Source organism: Loxodonta africana, chromosome 7, assembly GCF_030014295.1.
Source record: "Loxodonta africana isolate mLoxAfr1 chromosome 7, mLoxAfr1.hap2, whole genome shotgun sequence".
Taxonomy (NCBI): Eukaryota; Metazoa; Chordata; class Mammalia; order Proboscidea; family Elephantidae; genus Loxodonta; species Loxodonta africana.
Genome location: NC_087348.1, coordinates 84,634,902 through 84,652,308, shown reverse-complemented (window position 1 = coordinate 84,652,308; position 17,407 = coordinate 84,634,902). Strand labels below are relative to the sequence as shown.

General features: G+C 38.3%; 2 protein-coding genes and 1 pseudogene across 2 annotated transcripts; 2 read left to right on the top strand and 1 right to left on the bottom strand.

The window, feature by feature from the left end:
* Window positions 1–567: 567 nt before the first annotated feature.
* On the top strand, window positions 568–1,685 carry LOC100677688 (olfactory receptor 52K2-like). Its single transcript, XM_003421437.2, has one exon. It carries the CDS (start codon window positions 723–725, stop codon window positions 1,683–1,685), a length of 963 nt encoding a protein of 320 aa, XP_003421485.2. The 5' UTR covers window positions 568–722.
* Window positions 1,686–7,640: 5,955 nt separating this feature from the next.
* Window positions 7,641–8,571, top strand: LOC100653698 (olfactory receptor 52E8-like; annotated as a pseudogene).
* A 6,452-nt stretch (window positions 8,572–15,023) lies between these two features.
* On the bottom strand, window positions 15,024–16,781 carry LOC100671515 (olfactory receptor 51G1). Its single transcript, XM_003421536.3, has one exon. It carries the CDS (start codon window positions 16,443–16,445, stop codon window positions 15,480–15,482), a length of 966 nt encoding a protein of 321 aa, XP_003421584.2. The 5' UTR covers window positions 16,446–16,781; the 3' UTR covers window positions 15,024–15,479.
* Window positions 16,782–17,407: the final 626 nt, after the last annotated feature.

Here is a 17,407-nt window from a genome sequence, read left to right as displayed (position 1 = left end):
ATTGATCATTTACAAAAGAGCAGAAACCTTTAGGAACCTGAATACCCATGTTTCCCATAGGCGTTCCTCTCCTTATCGGATTGTTCCTTATAAGAATGGTCATTTCTTAGCATTCAGTTTCACCGGTTTCATGAAAATGAAGGTCTTCCTTTATTAAATTAACTCAATGACTGACCTTCTAATATATTACCAGCTATGGCCATGCCTCTCTTCACTCTGCTCTCTCAACTAATTGACTCTAATGTTCTTTGATATTTCCATGTCCCTTTGTCCTGTTATTCACAAGCATATTATTGAAAAAGGATGAAATTGGTTAATATACACATGACTAATATTCATTATACTTGGACTTTTACCAACTCTCTCACATGTTAGACAATTATATCTCCATATTTAGGAATACATCAACTACTGCCTCTCTTATGCTACCTAGCCCGCTGAGCAAGGCTTTCTGAAAAAAAGTTGAGGTCATTACTTAAACAAGTGAAAATATGTTGTAATTACAGCTTTCTTCCTTTACAGTCCCTGCGTCGTCTGTGAGAAAGCACTTGAAGCAATGAAAGAAGATACTACAGAGGAAATAATTCAAAAGCAAATGGTACGTTATCAAGATGTCAACATCTCTCACAGACCATAAGAATGAAGAAACTTTTGTATTCCTGTATTTACAGTTTTCATTATTTTAATTTGGAACCATTTATTGAGCATTCATTTTTTGCATAATGATAGCTTTTAACAGGACAAATCAGCAACCTGCCACCTTCTTACTGCTTGGCATTCCAGGGCTGGAGGCTGCCCACATCTGGATCTCCATCCCTTTCTGCCTGGTCTACCTGCTGGCACTGATGGGAAATTCTGCTCTTTTATTAATTGTCAAGTCAGACCCCAAGCTGCATGAACCTATGTACCTCTTTCTATGCATGCTCTCTGGGACTGACTTGATGCTCACTTCTTCTACACTTCCCAAGATACTCAGCCTCTTTTGGTTCAATGACAGAGAGATCTATTTTGAAGCCTGCCTCACTCAAATGTACTTTATCCATTCTCTGACTACCATGGAATCTGGATTTATGTTGGCCATGTCTTTAGACCGCTATGTGGCCATTTGCCTCCCACTGAGACATTCTACCATTCGGACACCTGCAGGTATTGTAGGGTTGGGTTTGGCCATTGTCCTTAGAGGAGCTGTACTCCTCAGTCCACATGCCTTCCTTCTAAGGTGGCTCTCCTACTGCAAAACCAATGTCATTTCCCATACTTATTGTGAGTTCATGGCCCTGAGAAAGCTGGTTTGTGATAAAACCAAGATTCGCCGAGCCTACGGCCTAATTGTGGCCTTCCTAACAGGGGGGCTAGACTTCATCTTGATCATTTGTTCCTATGTTCTTATCCTGCTCACTGTCTTCCATCTCCCATCCAAGGCAGCCCGCCTCAAAACCTTAAGCACCTGTGTCTCCCATGTATGGGTCATTTTGATATTTTATACACCAGCCTTTTTCTCCTTTCTCACCCACAGGTTTGGCCACCACATTGCTCCACATATCCACATTTTCATAGCTAATGTGTATCTCCTTATTCCACCTATGATGAACCCCATTATTTATGGTGTTAAAACCAAAAGGATCAGGCAGGGATTCTTTAAAATCTTAACAATTAAAAGTATTTCACTTTGCAGGGGTTTGTGATTCCCCAGATCATCAAAAAAAAAAAAAATTTTTTTTAAAAGGGAAGTGTATTTAAACCATTAAAAAATTTGAAATGAAGCAGGATTATCTTAGAGTAGAATTATTTTCATTAAACTTGAGATTCGTATTAGGCTAGGAAATAATGGTAAACATTTTGATTCCAGTGAGCAGTAGAATGGATAGAAGACAGATTGTAAGGAGAAAAAAGATTTGGAAAACACTTTTAATTACTATAATTTGTCCGACTAAATCTAGTAATTAGTATAAAAAAAAAAAAATTAGATTTTGGGATTTATTAAATCATTACTAAGTTTATATTGAAAGGATATTTAGAGTTAGTCTTTGTTGCCGATGCAGATTATGACCTCTAAACTCGTGATTTCTAGAGTGGGGATAATAATTCATTCATATTTTCTTCACCAAAGATTCACTTATCAGATATGGTGTATTCTTCTCAAATTGGTAGCAGTTGTAAAAATATTGAATTAGAGAATAATACTTGTACCATGATATATTTTGGAGTTAAAACAGAATTATCCATTTTTTAAAGAAAATATTACATGCACAGAATGAACTAATTTACAATTATTGCAACAGATTTAAAATTAAAAGTAGATTCTCTCCTTCTCCACCCTCTGCTATGCTTGTTTTCACAGCTGCAGTAGTTGCAAGGTGACCATGTACTGAGGAGAGAGAAATAGGACGAGGACAATGAAAATACCCAAAGCTCAGTGTTCTTAAAAAAAACAAAAAAACAGTCCCTTACTGAACTTAAATATTTTTCTAGGATTATAAACTCCTCAGATTTTTGCCAGGACACTTTCCCTGAGTTCTGAAAAAGTTGATTTTGACAGTTTTTTCCAATGTTTCCAATTGCTTTTGTGGGGGAACAGATATGTAATAATATACATTAATTTCAGGACTAATCTACTTATATTGCTTAGCTCTCTTCTAGTTGGTGGTGTTTCTAGTGAGATCTACTATCATCCTTCTTTGTTCCTGTGTGTATAATGTATCTTTTTCTTTGGCTATTTTTGAGATTTTTTCTTTATCATTGTCTTTGAGAAAATAGATTTTGGTGCACCTTTGTGTTGTTTTGGCCCCTGGGTGGCACAAATGGTTTGCACACAACTAAAAGTTTACCTTTTGAACCCACCCAGTGGCACTGGTATCTGGTTCCGTAAAGATTACAACCTAAAATATCCTGTGGAGCAGTACAGTACTTCTCTGTAACACATGGGGTTGCCATGAGTTGGAACTGATTCTACAACAAGAGGTTTGTTTTTCTTGGTTTTGTGTTGTTTACTTCGAATTTCTTGTAGTTTTGGTGTGTTGAACTTCCTGGATATGTAGATTTGTAATATTTATTAGATATGAAAAAAAACTCAAGCTCCGTTCTCTTTTCTTCATCAAGGATTCCAATAACATTTTAATTTGACTGCTTGAAGTTGTTCTACAGTTCATTGAATCTTATTTTTTTAATCATTTCATTTGTCTTTCATCTTGGATAGTGTCAATTAATATATCTTCAAGTTCACTAATCTACTATTCTGCAATATGTGATTCCCTAGAAAATCCACCCAGCATATGTTTCATTTCAAACATTGTAATTTTAACCTTAGTAAATTTGTTTTGGGTCATTTCATGTCTTCCATATTTCTACTTACGTTTTACCTTTTCTCTAACTTTTTGACATATGAAATACATTTATAATAGTTCTTTAAATGCCCTTGTCTATTAATTCTAATATTCGTGCCATTTCTGGGTCAGCTTTAACTGATTAATTTTTCTCTTCAATGTAAGATGTCTTCCTACTTCTTTCCATAACAGGTACATTAGAATGGATGCCAGATTGTGAATTTTGCCTTTTCGGGTGCTGAATATTTTTTCCATTCCTATAAATATTTTTGAGTTTTGTTCTCCGACTTTGTTGTTTGAACACTGGTTGATATTTTCAGTTCTTGATTTTAAGCTTTGCTATGTGGAGCCCTGGTGGCACAACGGATAAATGCTCAGCTGCTAACCTAAAGTTTGGCAGTGCAGGTCTGTGGTAGAAAAGACCTAATGATCTGCTTCCACAAAGATAACAGCTTTGGAAACCCTATGGAAGAGCTCTGTTCTGCCTGTAGGGTTGCTGTGAGTCAGACTCAATGGCAAAAAATTGGCTTTGGTTTTATTTTTATGTGAAATGGTAGGAGAGTTTTGTGGAACCAGAGTAATATTTTATTTAGGGTTCATTTTGCCCCACTACTGTGATAAGACCCCCCCCATTACTCTAAAATTTAACTAATTGCCATCAAGTTGATTCTGACTCATGCTAACTTCATGTGTTGCAGAGTAGAACTGTGCTCTGTAGGGTTTTCAAGGCTGTGATTTTTTGGAAATGGATCACCAGGCCTTTCTACCGAGGTACCTCTGGGCAGGCTTGAAGTACCAGTCTTTCAGTTAGTAGTCAAGCACTCAACCATTCATGCCATCTAGGGACTTCTCTTAGTAGTCTATATCACCATAAATTATGAAAATTTCCAGTGTAGATTGTTGGAAGAAGCACTATGCCTGGCCTCATGGGACCTTCAAGTATTTTTCTCTTGAAATTTTTGAGTGGTTCTTTCTTCAGTTTTGGGTAGTTTCCTTACACATAGACTGATTGGTGCTGAAGACTATACTGAAAGGTGAGCTTTTGAGTATCACTGGAGTTCCCTCTCTGTGCAGATCTCTTCCCTCTGGCCCTCTGATCTACTGATTCTAACATTTTCTCCTCATAATCCCTGCTCTAGCTCCTCAACTCAGAAAACCAGCTGGCTCTGCCTGGGTTCTACTCTTTTGTACCCTAGGTGTCTTAGTGATCTAGTGCTGCTATAACAGAAATATCACAAGCGGATAGTTTTAACAAAAAGAAGATTATTCTCTCACTGTCTAGTAAGCTACAAGCCCAAATTCAGGGCATCAGCTACAGGGGAAGGCTTTCTGTCTCTGTCGGCTCTGGAGGAAGGTCCTTGTCGTCAATCTTCTTTTGGCCTGGGACATCTCAGCGCAGGAACCTCAGGTCCAAAAGACGCAATCTGTTCCTCACACTGCTTTCTTGGTGGTATGAGGTCCCCATGTCTCTCTGGTTGCTTCTCTCTTTTATATCTCAAAGAGAATGGCTTAGAACACTATCTAATCTTGTATATCTCATCAGTAAAACTGCTGCTAATCCATCTTGTTTCATCATAGTGATAGGATTTACAATACATAGGGAAATCACATAAAATTGTGGATGATCACACAATACTGGGACTCATGGCCCAGCTAAGTTGATAGATATTTTGGGGGGGCACAATTCAATCCATCACACCAGGCAATCACTTTCTCCAGGCAGTAAGCTTGGCAATTGTAGGCTTCAACTCATTTGTTCCCCATCTCTCAGCATTCCCAATATATTGAAAGGTTTTGCTTCATAAATTTTTATGGTTTTTTAGTTGTTTCGGGAGGGTCCCTGTTATTCTAACTTGACCAGAATTGGATACACCTGAATCACCTTTTAAGTTCAAACTTTAGAAATCCTTAACTATCGGAAATCTTATCATTTGAATCTTCACTATAGAAATCTATAGAAACTTGAAAATACTTTCCTAAACATTCACAAGTTGGTTAAAAAAAAAAAAAAATCCACAATGTATCTGTATAAACTAGCACAAAAAAATTTTAACATGAGGTAAATTCTGTCCAAACAGATGCAGAGTAGGCTTTAGCCTTCTCTCTTTAAGGTTTTACCTCTTCCTCGTGTTCTTAAAATGAATTTTATTTTGTCATGATTTTGGCCATCACATTATTAAGTGAAATTATCTTCCAAAGAAGTAGAAAAGCCTATAAAGACTGTATGTGAACCTAAGAGACCTAGAAAGGCCCACACATTAGCAGGTCATTCTCATTTCCCTTAGCCACCACTGAACAACAATGGTGACCAGAGCCCCCATTTTCCTCCTATTGCCACCCAAACGTACTAGAGTAACATCTTAATAGGTAATTAACCAGTTTAATGTGTCCCTATTATTCCATTTTAATTTGGCAATAAAATGAACATAAATGCACTGTGAATCTCTTTATTGTTTTTTATAACACAGTTTAAGTCTTTTGCAGCACAGAGGGGTAAAAGGTCTATAATCATTAAAATAAAGATAAAAAACTCTTATTTGACTCTAGTTATAATTCTTGCATACCCACACGAGCATACGAGTAATTAGGCAAGTGTAAAAATTAGGTAGTTGGTGGGTTAACAGGAACATTGTAAGAAAAAATCAAGTGATACAGTTAATGGTGCCAGGAGAGTCAGTACCTGGAAATGGTTATAAGAAATGGTGGAAAAGAGGACAAAGAGTTCTCTACATTATCTATGGTGGTTTGTCTCTCTGCTTTGGCTCATCTTTTTCTTTGGTTATCAATGATTATCACTGCTAATTCTGCAGTTCTTTCCAAGGCTATCAGTTAAGAACTAACAGGGAACTTAATAACACTGTTCAGCACTGTTTTTTATTCTTCATGTTCATTGGGGACTAAGGATTCCAGGCTTATATTCGAAAGGTAATATTGATATAAAAATAACAGTAATAATAAATATGACTTTTCATTTGCCACATGGTACCTGGGAAAATTTATTTTATATACTATCCATTTTAATACTCATAAAAGTCTGAAAAACTTTTTTTAAATAATAACATAGGATCAGATAAGCTGATATATCATACCTAATATATGACGGAAATATAAAATTTTAACCAGAAAGTTCATTGATGATATCTTATTAACATTGCCACAAGTTCTAGTGAATCATCACCCTACTGTTAAAAAAAGTAGGGCTATGAAATTGTAATAGACCAGAGAATGTGCAGCCCATTATTTTCCCTATGTACCTTATATGTGCTTTGTCCCCAAAAACTGCAATGAAAGAGTTATGATCATGACCCTAATACCCACAGGTTACTTAATTGTTGATCCCTGAGGATAGTGCTGTAGTGAGCACAAAATTCTCCAAGGATGTGATCTGCAATGGCAGTGGGCTTCGTTTTGGGTTTTTTTTTTTTTTTGGTATGATAAACATATTTAATCTGAAATATCAATTTGTCTTTTATGATGGATTAAAAACATCAACAAAAACCAGTCATCATTGAGTCAACTCCAACCCACGGGGTCCTCGTGCATGTTAAAGTAGAACTATGCTGTACAGGGTTTTCAATGCTGATTTTTCAGAAGTTGATTTGCAAGCCTTTATTTCAAGGTGCCTCTGGGTGGACTAGAACCACCCATCTTTTGGTTAGCAGCCAAGCACTTAAACATTTCGGCCACCAAGAGACTAATAGACAATTTTCCTATGATAAGAGTAAAATGAATCTTATAGGGGAAAAGATGGTTTACAATCAGAGAGATAATTTTTTGCCTCTCATTTCATTTACTCGTTTAATGAAAATAAAAGCAAAAGAAGAACATGCAATATTTTTAACACTTGCTAAGTAGTGTTTATATAGTGGAGCATAAAGGAGATATGAAGTGGTAAATCCTAACTTTAGATTCTGTTTTCTCTTTTTCCTGGAGACGAATCCACTGTCTCTTTCTTCTTTTGAATTTTGAGATTAAAGAAAGTCTTACTAGCCAATTCTACATCCTCTTCACAGTCTCTGAATGTGGTAACAACTTTCCTGCTAGCTGATATGCCATTGGATTGTCACCAAATATTTTAGGTATAAACAAAGGATATTACCTATATTTGATATTTGGAAACCCTGGTGGTGTAGTGGTTAAGTGCTACAGCTGCTAACTAAGAGATCGGCAGTTCTAATCTGCCAGGGCTACTACAAGTTGAAATCGACTCAATGGCAGTGGGTTTGGGTTTTTTTTTTTTTTTTTTTTTTTTTTGGTTGATATGTTTAAAGTGATTTTGAAAACACTCAAAATAGAGCAGGTCCAGTGACTCTGAAAATGTTGGTGCAAAACAGAACTAATTTCCACCCAACAACCTTGATCCTCCTTGGAATCCTGGGACTTGAAACTGCCCACATCTGGATTTCCATCCCCTTCTGCCTGGTCTACCTTCTTGCTTTGATGGGAAATTGTGCTTTCATGTTCATCAACAAGATAGACCCCACTCTGCATGAACCCATGTATCTCTTCCTGTGCATGCTGTCTGTGAATGATCTGATGCTTAGTGCTGCTACCATTCTAAAATCTTCAGTCTTTTCTGGTTCAATGACAGAGAAATAAACTTTAAAGCTTGCCTCACCCAGATAGTCTTTATCCATTCACTGTCCACCATGGAGTTGTCCGCAATGGCCTTTGACCGTTATGTGGCCATCTGCAACCCTCTGAGGTATTCCAGCATCCTGACACCTGGAGTGATCGTGAGTTTGAGTCTGACCATTGCCTTACATGGAACTATCCTACTGACTTCCCATCCTTTTTTACTGCTGAGGTTTCCCTACTGCAAAACTGTCATCTCCTACACCTATTGTGAATTCATGTCCCTGATCAAACTGGTTTATGTGAATAGTAGGCCCCAGAGAATCTATGGCTTAGTTCTGGCCTTCCTTACTCTTGGATTAGATTTCATATTGATAATCTGCTCTCGTATTTTATTCTTCATGCTGTGTTTCCGCTCCCATCAAAGAAGGCTAGACTCAAGACCTTGAACTTGTGTGACACTCCTGTTTGGGTCATCTTAGTGTTTTTCACACCTGCCTTTTTTTCTTTTATCACCCACAGATTTGGATGTAGCATTGCTCCACATATCCACATCTTCATAGCAAACATTTACCTCCTTATCCCTCCCGTGTTGAACCCCATCATATATGGTGCCAAAACCAAAAATATCCGAGAGAGGTTACTTAAAATATTCACAAATACAGATAATTGAATCTATATGCTTTTTTTTTTAATTGACAAGCCCATCCAGCAAAAAGGTAATTCCATGAAATTATGTGATTGTTTATATTCAAATAAATTAGCCTTATGTAAGAAGACAGAGATTTTTTCAGGTGAACATTGGATTCACATTCACTCAGAATACATGGCTAATATACAGAATAGAGTAAATATATATATATATACAGAATAGAGTAGGTTCTAGCAAATAGAAGATATAGAACATTTTGTGAGACACATTGCAATTTTCTGTTACAGGGTTATTTCTTAATTTGTGAGCTTCAAGCACATAGAATTAGGTTCAAGACACATCTGCCACCTAGTAAATATCTGCGGAATAAAAGTTCACTAATTTTGTCATTTCTTGGCACAGTCACAAATAGGTTGAACTACAGCGACTGATTCACAGTTGTCAACCTGAATTTATAGACATGCAAGATTTGTTCTCTTGTTTGTAGCTGTTAATGATCTAGCAATGGAAAGCAGAATATTCAGGGGCAAAATTTGTACCTCAAAAATTATGGTTGTTCTTCTGTTATAAAGAAACTGGGGCCACGATCGAAACTTGGCTTATCACAGTCTTTGCTTTTTACTTTTTTTTTAAAGAGAACTGATTAGTTGTAACTAATGTAGACCCTTTATATATGTCAGTATGTGTCATAGCTACAAAATAGGAAACGTTTTGCCTAAGGAAAAATTTATCCCTTAGAAATTCTTGGTTCGGCAAAAAAACAAACAAAAAAATCACCATGAAGGAAAAGAGAAAAATAAAACCATGGTACTCAATTGAAATCTGCATACAAATTTTCCATTGTATAAGAATGTTCTTCTTCAAAGTAGCTATTTAAAACTAAGGTTTTTAAGGGGAAATGCTACAATTGTTACTATATTGGCTTTATATGATATACCCAAAACCCAGTGCCCTCGAGTTGATTCCAGCTCATAGCGACCCTACAGGATGGAGTAGAACTGCCCTATAGAGTTTCCAAGGAGCGCCTGGCGGATTCAAACTGCCGACCCTTTGGTTAGCAGCCGTAGCATATATATATATAAAAAAAAAGTGGTATTAATTCCTTCACAGTGGCATGACTATATTTTTCTGATTATAAAATTGTTCTATGACATTGTTTAACAACCCCACGACATGTCAACACTCTCCCATCTCAACCCTGTGTTCCCTATTACCAGCTTTCCTATTCCCTGCTGCCTTCCAGTCTCTGCCCCAGGGCTGGTCCACCCCTTTAGTCTTGTTTTGTTCCAAGGGCTTATTCAATCTTTGGCTGAAGGGTAAATCTCAGGAGTGACCTCATTACTGAGCTGAGATGGTGTCTAGGGCCATACTTTCAGGATTTCTCCAGTCTCTGTCAGGACAGCAAGTTTGGTCTTTCTTTTTGAGTTAGAATTTTGTTCTACATTTTTCTCCATGTCTTTCAAGGGCTCCCTATTGTGATCCCTGTCAGAGCAGTCAGTGATTGTAGCTGGGCACCATCTGGTTGTACTCAACTCAGTCTGGTGGAGGCTGTGGTAGATGTGGTCCATTAGTCCTTTGGACTAATCTTTCTCTTGTATTTTTAGTTTTCTTCATTCTTCCTTGCTCCTGAAGGGGTGAGACCAGTGGCGTATCCTAGATGGCCACTCACAGGCTTTTAAGACCCCCAGATGCTACTCACCAAAGTAGAATGTAGAACATTTCCTTTATAAACTATGTTATGCTAATTGAGCTAGATATTCCCCAAGACCATGGTCCCCACAGCCCTCAGTCCAGCAATTTGGTCCCTTGGGAAATTTGTATATGTCTATGGAGCTACTAAGACCTTGCCTGGTACATGTTGTGCTGGCTTCCTCAGTATTGTGTACTGTCTTACCCTTCACCAAAATTTCCATTTACCTATTGTCTATTAAGTGTTCTTCTATCCCTACCCTTTCCCTCCCTCATAACCATCAAAGATTTTTTTTTTTAATGTAAACTTTTTCATGGGTTTTTACAGTTGTAGTTTCATACTATATTAGTCCTTTTGTGATTGACTTATTTTACTCATAATGTCCTCCAGATTCATCTGTGTTATGAGATGCTTCACAGATTCATCTTTGTTCTTTATTGTTGCATAATACTCCATTGTGTGTATGTTTTACAGTTTGTTTATTCATTCATCTCTTGATGGGCATTTAGGTTGTTTCCATCTTTTTTCTATTGTGAACAATGCTGCAGTGAACATGGGTGTATATATGTCTATTCATGTGACGACACTTATTTCTCTAGGATATGTTCCTAGGAGTGGGATCTCTGGACCATATAGTATTTCTATTTCTAGCTTTCTAAGGACATACCATATAATTTTCCAAAATGGTTCCATCATTTTGCATTCCCACCAGCAGTGCATAAGAGAGTTCTGATCTCCCCGCAGCCTCTGCAACATTTGTTATTTCTTGTTTTACTGAATCATGCCAGTAATGCTGGGGTGAGATGGTTTCTCATCAAGATTTTGATTTAACAAAAAAAAATTAATATAGCATCTTATTAAAATGATATTGAAGCCAGAAACCATATATCCTGTAGGAATCTAATAGCCTATATATATATATATATATATATATATATAAACTTCAACAACTTAACAACAGAAAGACAAATAACCCAATCATAAATTGGGGAAAGGACTTGAATAAACATTTCACCAAAGAGGACATTCAAATGGTCACCAAACACATAAAACGATGCTCAATGTCATTAGCCATCAGAGAGTTGCAAATCAAAACCACAACAAGACACCATTTCATTCGGCACTCCTTGAAAATTCTATGGGGCAGTTCTACTCTGTCCTATAGGGCCGTTATGAGTCAGAATCGACTTGATGGTAATGAGTTTGGTTTGTTTTTTTTTTAGGGTGGATAAGATAAAAAAAAATGTTGGTGAGGATGTGGGGAAATTGGAACCCTTATCCATTCCTGGTGGGAATGTGAAATGGTACAAACATTGTGGAAAACAGTGTGATGATTTCTCAAAAAAACTAAGAATAGAACTAGCACATGACCTAGCAATTCTATGCCTAGGTATACACACAAAAGACTTGAAAGCAGAGACTCAGACAGAGACTTGTACACCAAGGTTCATCACAGCAGTATTCACAATAGCCAAAATGTGGAAACAACCTAAATGCCTATCAGCAGATGAAAGAATAAACAAAATGTGGTACATACATGCAGTGGAATACTACTCAGCTAGTTCGAGAAATGAAGTCTTGATACATGCTACAGCACGGATGGAGCTTGAAGGACATTGTGTAGAGTGAAATAAGTCAGTCACAAAAGGACAAATATTGTATGACCTCACTTACATAAAAGCAGAAGAAAAGGCACATATACAGAGAACAAAGTTTGTTAGAGCTTATCGGAGATGAGAGGGAGGGGGGAAAAGGGGTTACTGGTGATAGAAAAATCACATTGATCAAGAGTAGGGTTGCAAAGCTGATTATCGTAATTACTGTCAATAAATTGTACACTTGTAAAAAGGTGACTTGGAAAAAGTTGTGTGATACATATATTTACAACAATGACAAAAAAAAAAAGAGTAGGTGCTGAGGCTGCGTATGTACAACCAGCCACCTCATGGATCTCAGTTCCATGGTTTGAAGTTTTAGAGTCATGGCTTCATGGGACATCCAAGTTAATTTGCCTAATAAAGTTTTTAGTGCTTCCATTCTACCTACTAGTTCCTTGTGTAGTGTCTGGGGTTTTAAAAGCTTGAATGTGATCATCCAAGGCACAACTGGTTTCTATTCACCTGGAGCAATAGAGAAGGAAGGAGAGTCAGTAAATGGGAGGAGGAAAAGGAATGTGTGGCTAATTGCCTCCATAAACAACTGCCTCCTTTGCCGTGAGACCAGAAGAACTGGATGGTGTCAGGTTGCCATTACTGAATATTCTGATCAAAGATTCTACAGAAGAAGCCTGATCAAAAGTGGGAGATGCAGAGCAGAAATTCAAATTCTCATGGATTCCAGACTTTTTGAAGCCGTGGAGGCTGGATGAATCCCTGAAATACTGTCCTGAGATAATCTTTAAACCTCAAACCAAAAATATCCTCTGAAATCTTAAAACCAAACAGTAGTTTAGCTTAACTAGTAAAAATGTCTGCTTTGATCATTATGTTCTATTAAGAGCTATCTATGTGGAATCAAAATGACAACACTAACTTGAAAGGTTAGACAGGAACCTTCAGGGACTGTGAGTTTATGTTATTGGGGGGAGGAACAACTCAGAAAAGGAGGGTAAGAACAGTTGCATAACTAGAAAAATGTAATCAGTGTCAGTGAATTGTACATGTGGAAACTTTTGAATTAGTGTATGTTTTGCTGAAACTATTCTCTACAACAACAACAAAAACGATATCAGAGTAAGAGGGAATGAACTAAGAGAGGTAAAAAACAAACAACCAAACAAACAAAAAACCCAACAAAACAAAGAAAAAAAACTAAGGGACACTCCAGGGCTCTAGAGCTTAGGGAGAGTATTCAAGGAAGGAACAAAAATTCAGGGGAAGAATCTTCTCCAAGGCTGGGATTCCAGCCTCATTGGAGAGCATATGGTTGAAGCCCACTGGGTGACAGAGAAGTTCATGAAGTTGTTCTGTGCCAAAGCTGATCAGTAATTATCAGGCTGATGTAGGGGGTTGGGGGAGGACCACCTGCCGGGATGACAATGAAATTTGCCAGCGTGTTGTCCATATTGATTACTGTTGACTTTCTGGAAATTCAGCAGGAACACCAGCTGCAGTCACTAGAAAGCTGCTGGGAAGCTGTTGACTCACTGAGAAGTCATCACTGATGAACGTCATGGAAGCAAGCTGAGACACCCCTGGAAGTTATTACCTGCCCTTGGGAGTGCTGCTGAACTTGAAGTCCAAAGCCATTCACAGGAGCTGCCACCTGCTGCTGGCCACCAGTCACTACTAAAAAGAGCCATACACATTGCAGGAGCATAGCTAGATGGGCATCCTGGAACCAGGAAGAGACCCCATCCTCCTTCACTGTACATCCAGTGCCCTCTGCTGAAGGTTTAACATCATGCAGGCTGACAAAACAGAAATACTTAAGAGGTTCATCTCCCTTATCAGAGATTGGCAAAAAGTGAATTTGGAGCTGAGAGGCAATAAACTAATAACTGACATAAGTGGTGTGATTCAAATATTTAAACTTGCTTCAATTAAGTATGAGAGATGTCCATGCATTTTCTTGTATCATAAGATAAGAAAAAAAGTTAACAGTGATCTAATTTATTAGCCTAGTAAGAGAAATTAAAAAATACAGGAATAGTCAGACATGCAGCAGCTAATATGAAGAAATGTCTTCCTTCCTTCCTAAAATCAGTTGCATTTAATCACAGCACAATTGAGTCTCCATTATCACAGACTATTTTACAACATAAGCCTGAATTTTATGTAGTATTTTAGGCAAAGTAGATGACAGTAGGTTTGAGTTGAAGTATGCTTTCAGGCCATATTTCAATGAATTTTTAAAGTAAGTTCTACAACAAAGAGAAAAACATGACAGTTTAGGATAGGGTATATCTGTTTTACAGATCACAAAATGCCACTGTCTAATTAGCATATCACTAAGGCTGTCCTTGCTCTGAACCTGGAAGAAGAATTCTGTTCACCAACCACCCCTCCCTCTAGGTCTCCTGTCTAAATGAAGGGACCTAGTTGCAGATCTAGTTTTCTTTCCAAATTACTTATTTGTATGATGAGGTTATACCCAATTTGCAATGACCTCCTTTGGGTATCTGGAGTCAAGCCAAGGTAACTAGAAAGAGAAGGGACTAGTTGAGCTAAAACTTTCTCTTCTTCCACTGATACCAGATAAAGCCCTAAGGGAGGACATACCCACCTATGTGAATATATAAACTGACATAATTCACTCCACATGTATCTAGACAAATGTGGAATGTATGGAGATGCATATACACAAACAGGCTAACTGGGACATATCCAAGAACACAAGTAAGCATGGAACAGCCAAACACACACACACACACAGCATCAAAATACACTCGCAAAGAGCAATAGTGTATGCATGTGTGTAGCTTTTTATGTGGCTGAACACAAAAATGAGACAAATATCGAGCAAGCAAACATAAAATAATACATGCTTTCCCCCCATCTTTCCACTCCAGCAATGTAGAGAACAAATAAATGAACAAATCATATCCCTTGACTAGTCACTCAGCTGGTGAGTGACCACTCTCAGCTTCTATGTCTTCATTTGAGGATTATCCATGAATATATTTTTTCCTTCCAATTTGATAACTTTTCTCCAACTTCCAGGAAACCTGGTCTTTTCCTCTACTTTGTGGATGTGTGTTTAGTGAGCACCTTCATAAAAAAGTCATTCTAATATAGCCCCAGACCAGCATTTCTAGGGGCGTGAGTACGTGTGTGTGGTAATCTGTTGCAAATGAATTTAAAAATACCATAATTTTAATAAAGGAATACAAAAGGGGTTAAAGTAAAAATTTTAAAAAGATAAATCATAGATAAAATTTCACTGCCCAGAGGAATGAAAAATAACATTTATACACAATTTTGGATTTTCTCAAATAACAGTTAATATTTATTCAGAATTTTATATGTCTCAGGCACTGTTAAGAGATTTACATAAATTATCTCACTGAATCTTCACAAAATCCATAAGAGGAAAACCTTATAAGTATTTTCATGCTCATTCTGCAATTGAGGAAGCTAAAAAACAGGGAAGTAGGTAACATTCCCAAAGTCACACAGCCAGTGTATCACACAGGTAATTCCTTTTTTGATAATAATACGGAGTTAGTTGTTTTTCCTATAGCATAGCTGAAACTAAAGTTATAACGGATTTATGACCAAACGTGGCACTCTATCCTACGCTAATTCTGCTGAAAACATCTAAGTGTCTTTACAAACTGAAACTTCTTAACAATGCGTAGTCGGATCTGCTTCGTCTTGATGCTGTAGACGATCGGGTTCATGAGAGGTGGTACCAGAAGATACACATAAGACATGAGAAGGTGTACAATGTGGGGCAGATGTTCACCAAAGCGGTGCACAAGAGACAAGCCAATCATTGGGATGTAGAACAGTAGCACAGCACAGATATGGGAGACACAGGTGTTGAGGGCCCGGAGTTGCTCCTGGTGGGAGGCAGTGCTCAGTACAGTGTGTAGGATAAGGGCATAGGAGAGGAAGATGAGGATCAAGTCCACACCCACAGTGCAGGCTACAACAAAGAGCCCGTAGATATGGTTGATGATGATGCTTGAGCAGGCCAGCTTCATGATCTCCAGGTGTAGACAGTAGGCATGGGCCAGTACATGGGAGCGGCAGTACTGAAAGCGTTTAAGGAGAAATGGCAGGGGAAGGATGAGGAAGGCACTTCTAAGCACTGAGCTCAGTCCCATCTTGACACTTCTTGCAGGTGTCAGGATGGTAGAGTAACGCAGAGGGTTGCAGATGGCCACATAGCGGTCAATGGACATGGACAATAGAACTGAAGATTCCAGTAGAGACAAGGTATGAATAAAGAAGAGCTGAGTGAAGCAGGCAGGGATGCCAATCTCTCTTGCATCAAACCAGAAGATGCCCAGGACAGTGGGTAGTGTGGAAAGGCAAAGGCCCAAGTCTGTGAGGGCCAGCATAGCCAAGAAATAGTACATGGGCTCATGGAGGGTAGCATCAGTGTGGATGACGTGGAGGATGGTCAGGTTCCCTACAATAACTGTCAAGTAGGTGGAGCAGAAGGGGATAGAGATCCAGCCATGGAGATCTTCCAGACCTTGGAAGCCCGTCAGGAAGAAAGTAGCTTTTTGGAGGCTGCTATTATAATGTATTGTCATGGCTTATAATCTTGGATTCAACAATCTGCAAAATAGAATGTGATTCCTGGAGAAGGATAGAGCTGAATTCCCACTCACCTAAATGTCCCAGGACCAATGAAGCAGGAAGGTTCTGCAGATGGATTGACAGAGAATCGGGAGATCTGATCTACTAGCCTTTCTCTAGAGGGTCTAGGAAGGGGTTCATTATAGGAGATTGCTGTAGCCTATGGGTATCATGTGGTTTAGCCTTATGGAGGTATGACCATCAGTGTTAACCTCTCAGAGGTTTAATGAGGTTGCTTCCAATGATACTTCTTTCATATGTTACTTCCTGATGAATCTTCAATTCAATCACCAAACCATTGAGAATCTGTATTGCAAAAAATTGGTATGATATACTTTTTGCATAATCTTCTACTAAAATCAGATGCACGTGATGTGCCTTCAAATGTGTTTGTAATTTACCTGAGGAGTCCACCATGAAGGGCAGAGTAAGTGTTCAGTAAGCTTTTGCTGAAATCCTGGACCTTGTAGCTTTTGACCAGAGAGATGTTTCTCCTGTCTCTATATAAAAGATTTTGGTGGATGAAGAGGTAAATGGTGGTGTGCAGTTCTGACCCGAGGAACATCTGAGAAGAGGTAGGCCTTCAGAAAAGAAGTAATTCTAGGAAAGGGGTCTTTGGGTCTTAATTCTGAGAGAGACCAGGAGACATCAGGGCAGCTAAACTGGGGCCAGATGTAGAGGATAGGGATGCAGATGAGGTATGCATCAAGTTTAAAGCCAAAGGAACAAAGAAGAAGAACCTGAAGTGGCCAGGGAAAGTCTTTAATTTGTAGGTTGGACTGAGGAAGCCAAATTTGAAGGCTCTCAGAGTGAACTCTGCCTCTGGGGCTTCAATCGAGATGATACAGGGTCATAGGCCTATTCCTATAATACCTCAGATGGAGGTCTCCTTTTTTCTGCCTTACAGCTTTTATTC

Excerpts from the sequence above, each read along its gene's own strand:
- LOC100677688 (XM_003421437.2), top strand. The coding sequence starts at position 723 with ATGATAGCTTTTAACAGGACAAATCAGCAACCTGCCACCTTCTTACTG.
- LOC100671515 (XM_003421536.3), bottom strand. The coding sequence starts at position 16,445 with ATGACAATACATTATAATAGCAGCCTCCAAAAAGCTACTTTCTTCCTG.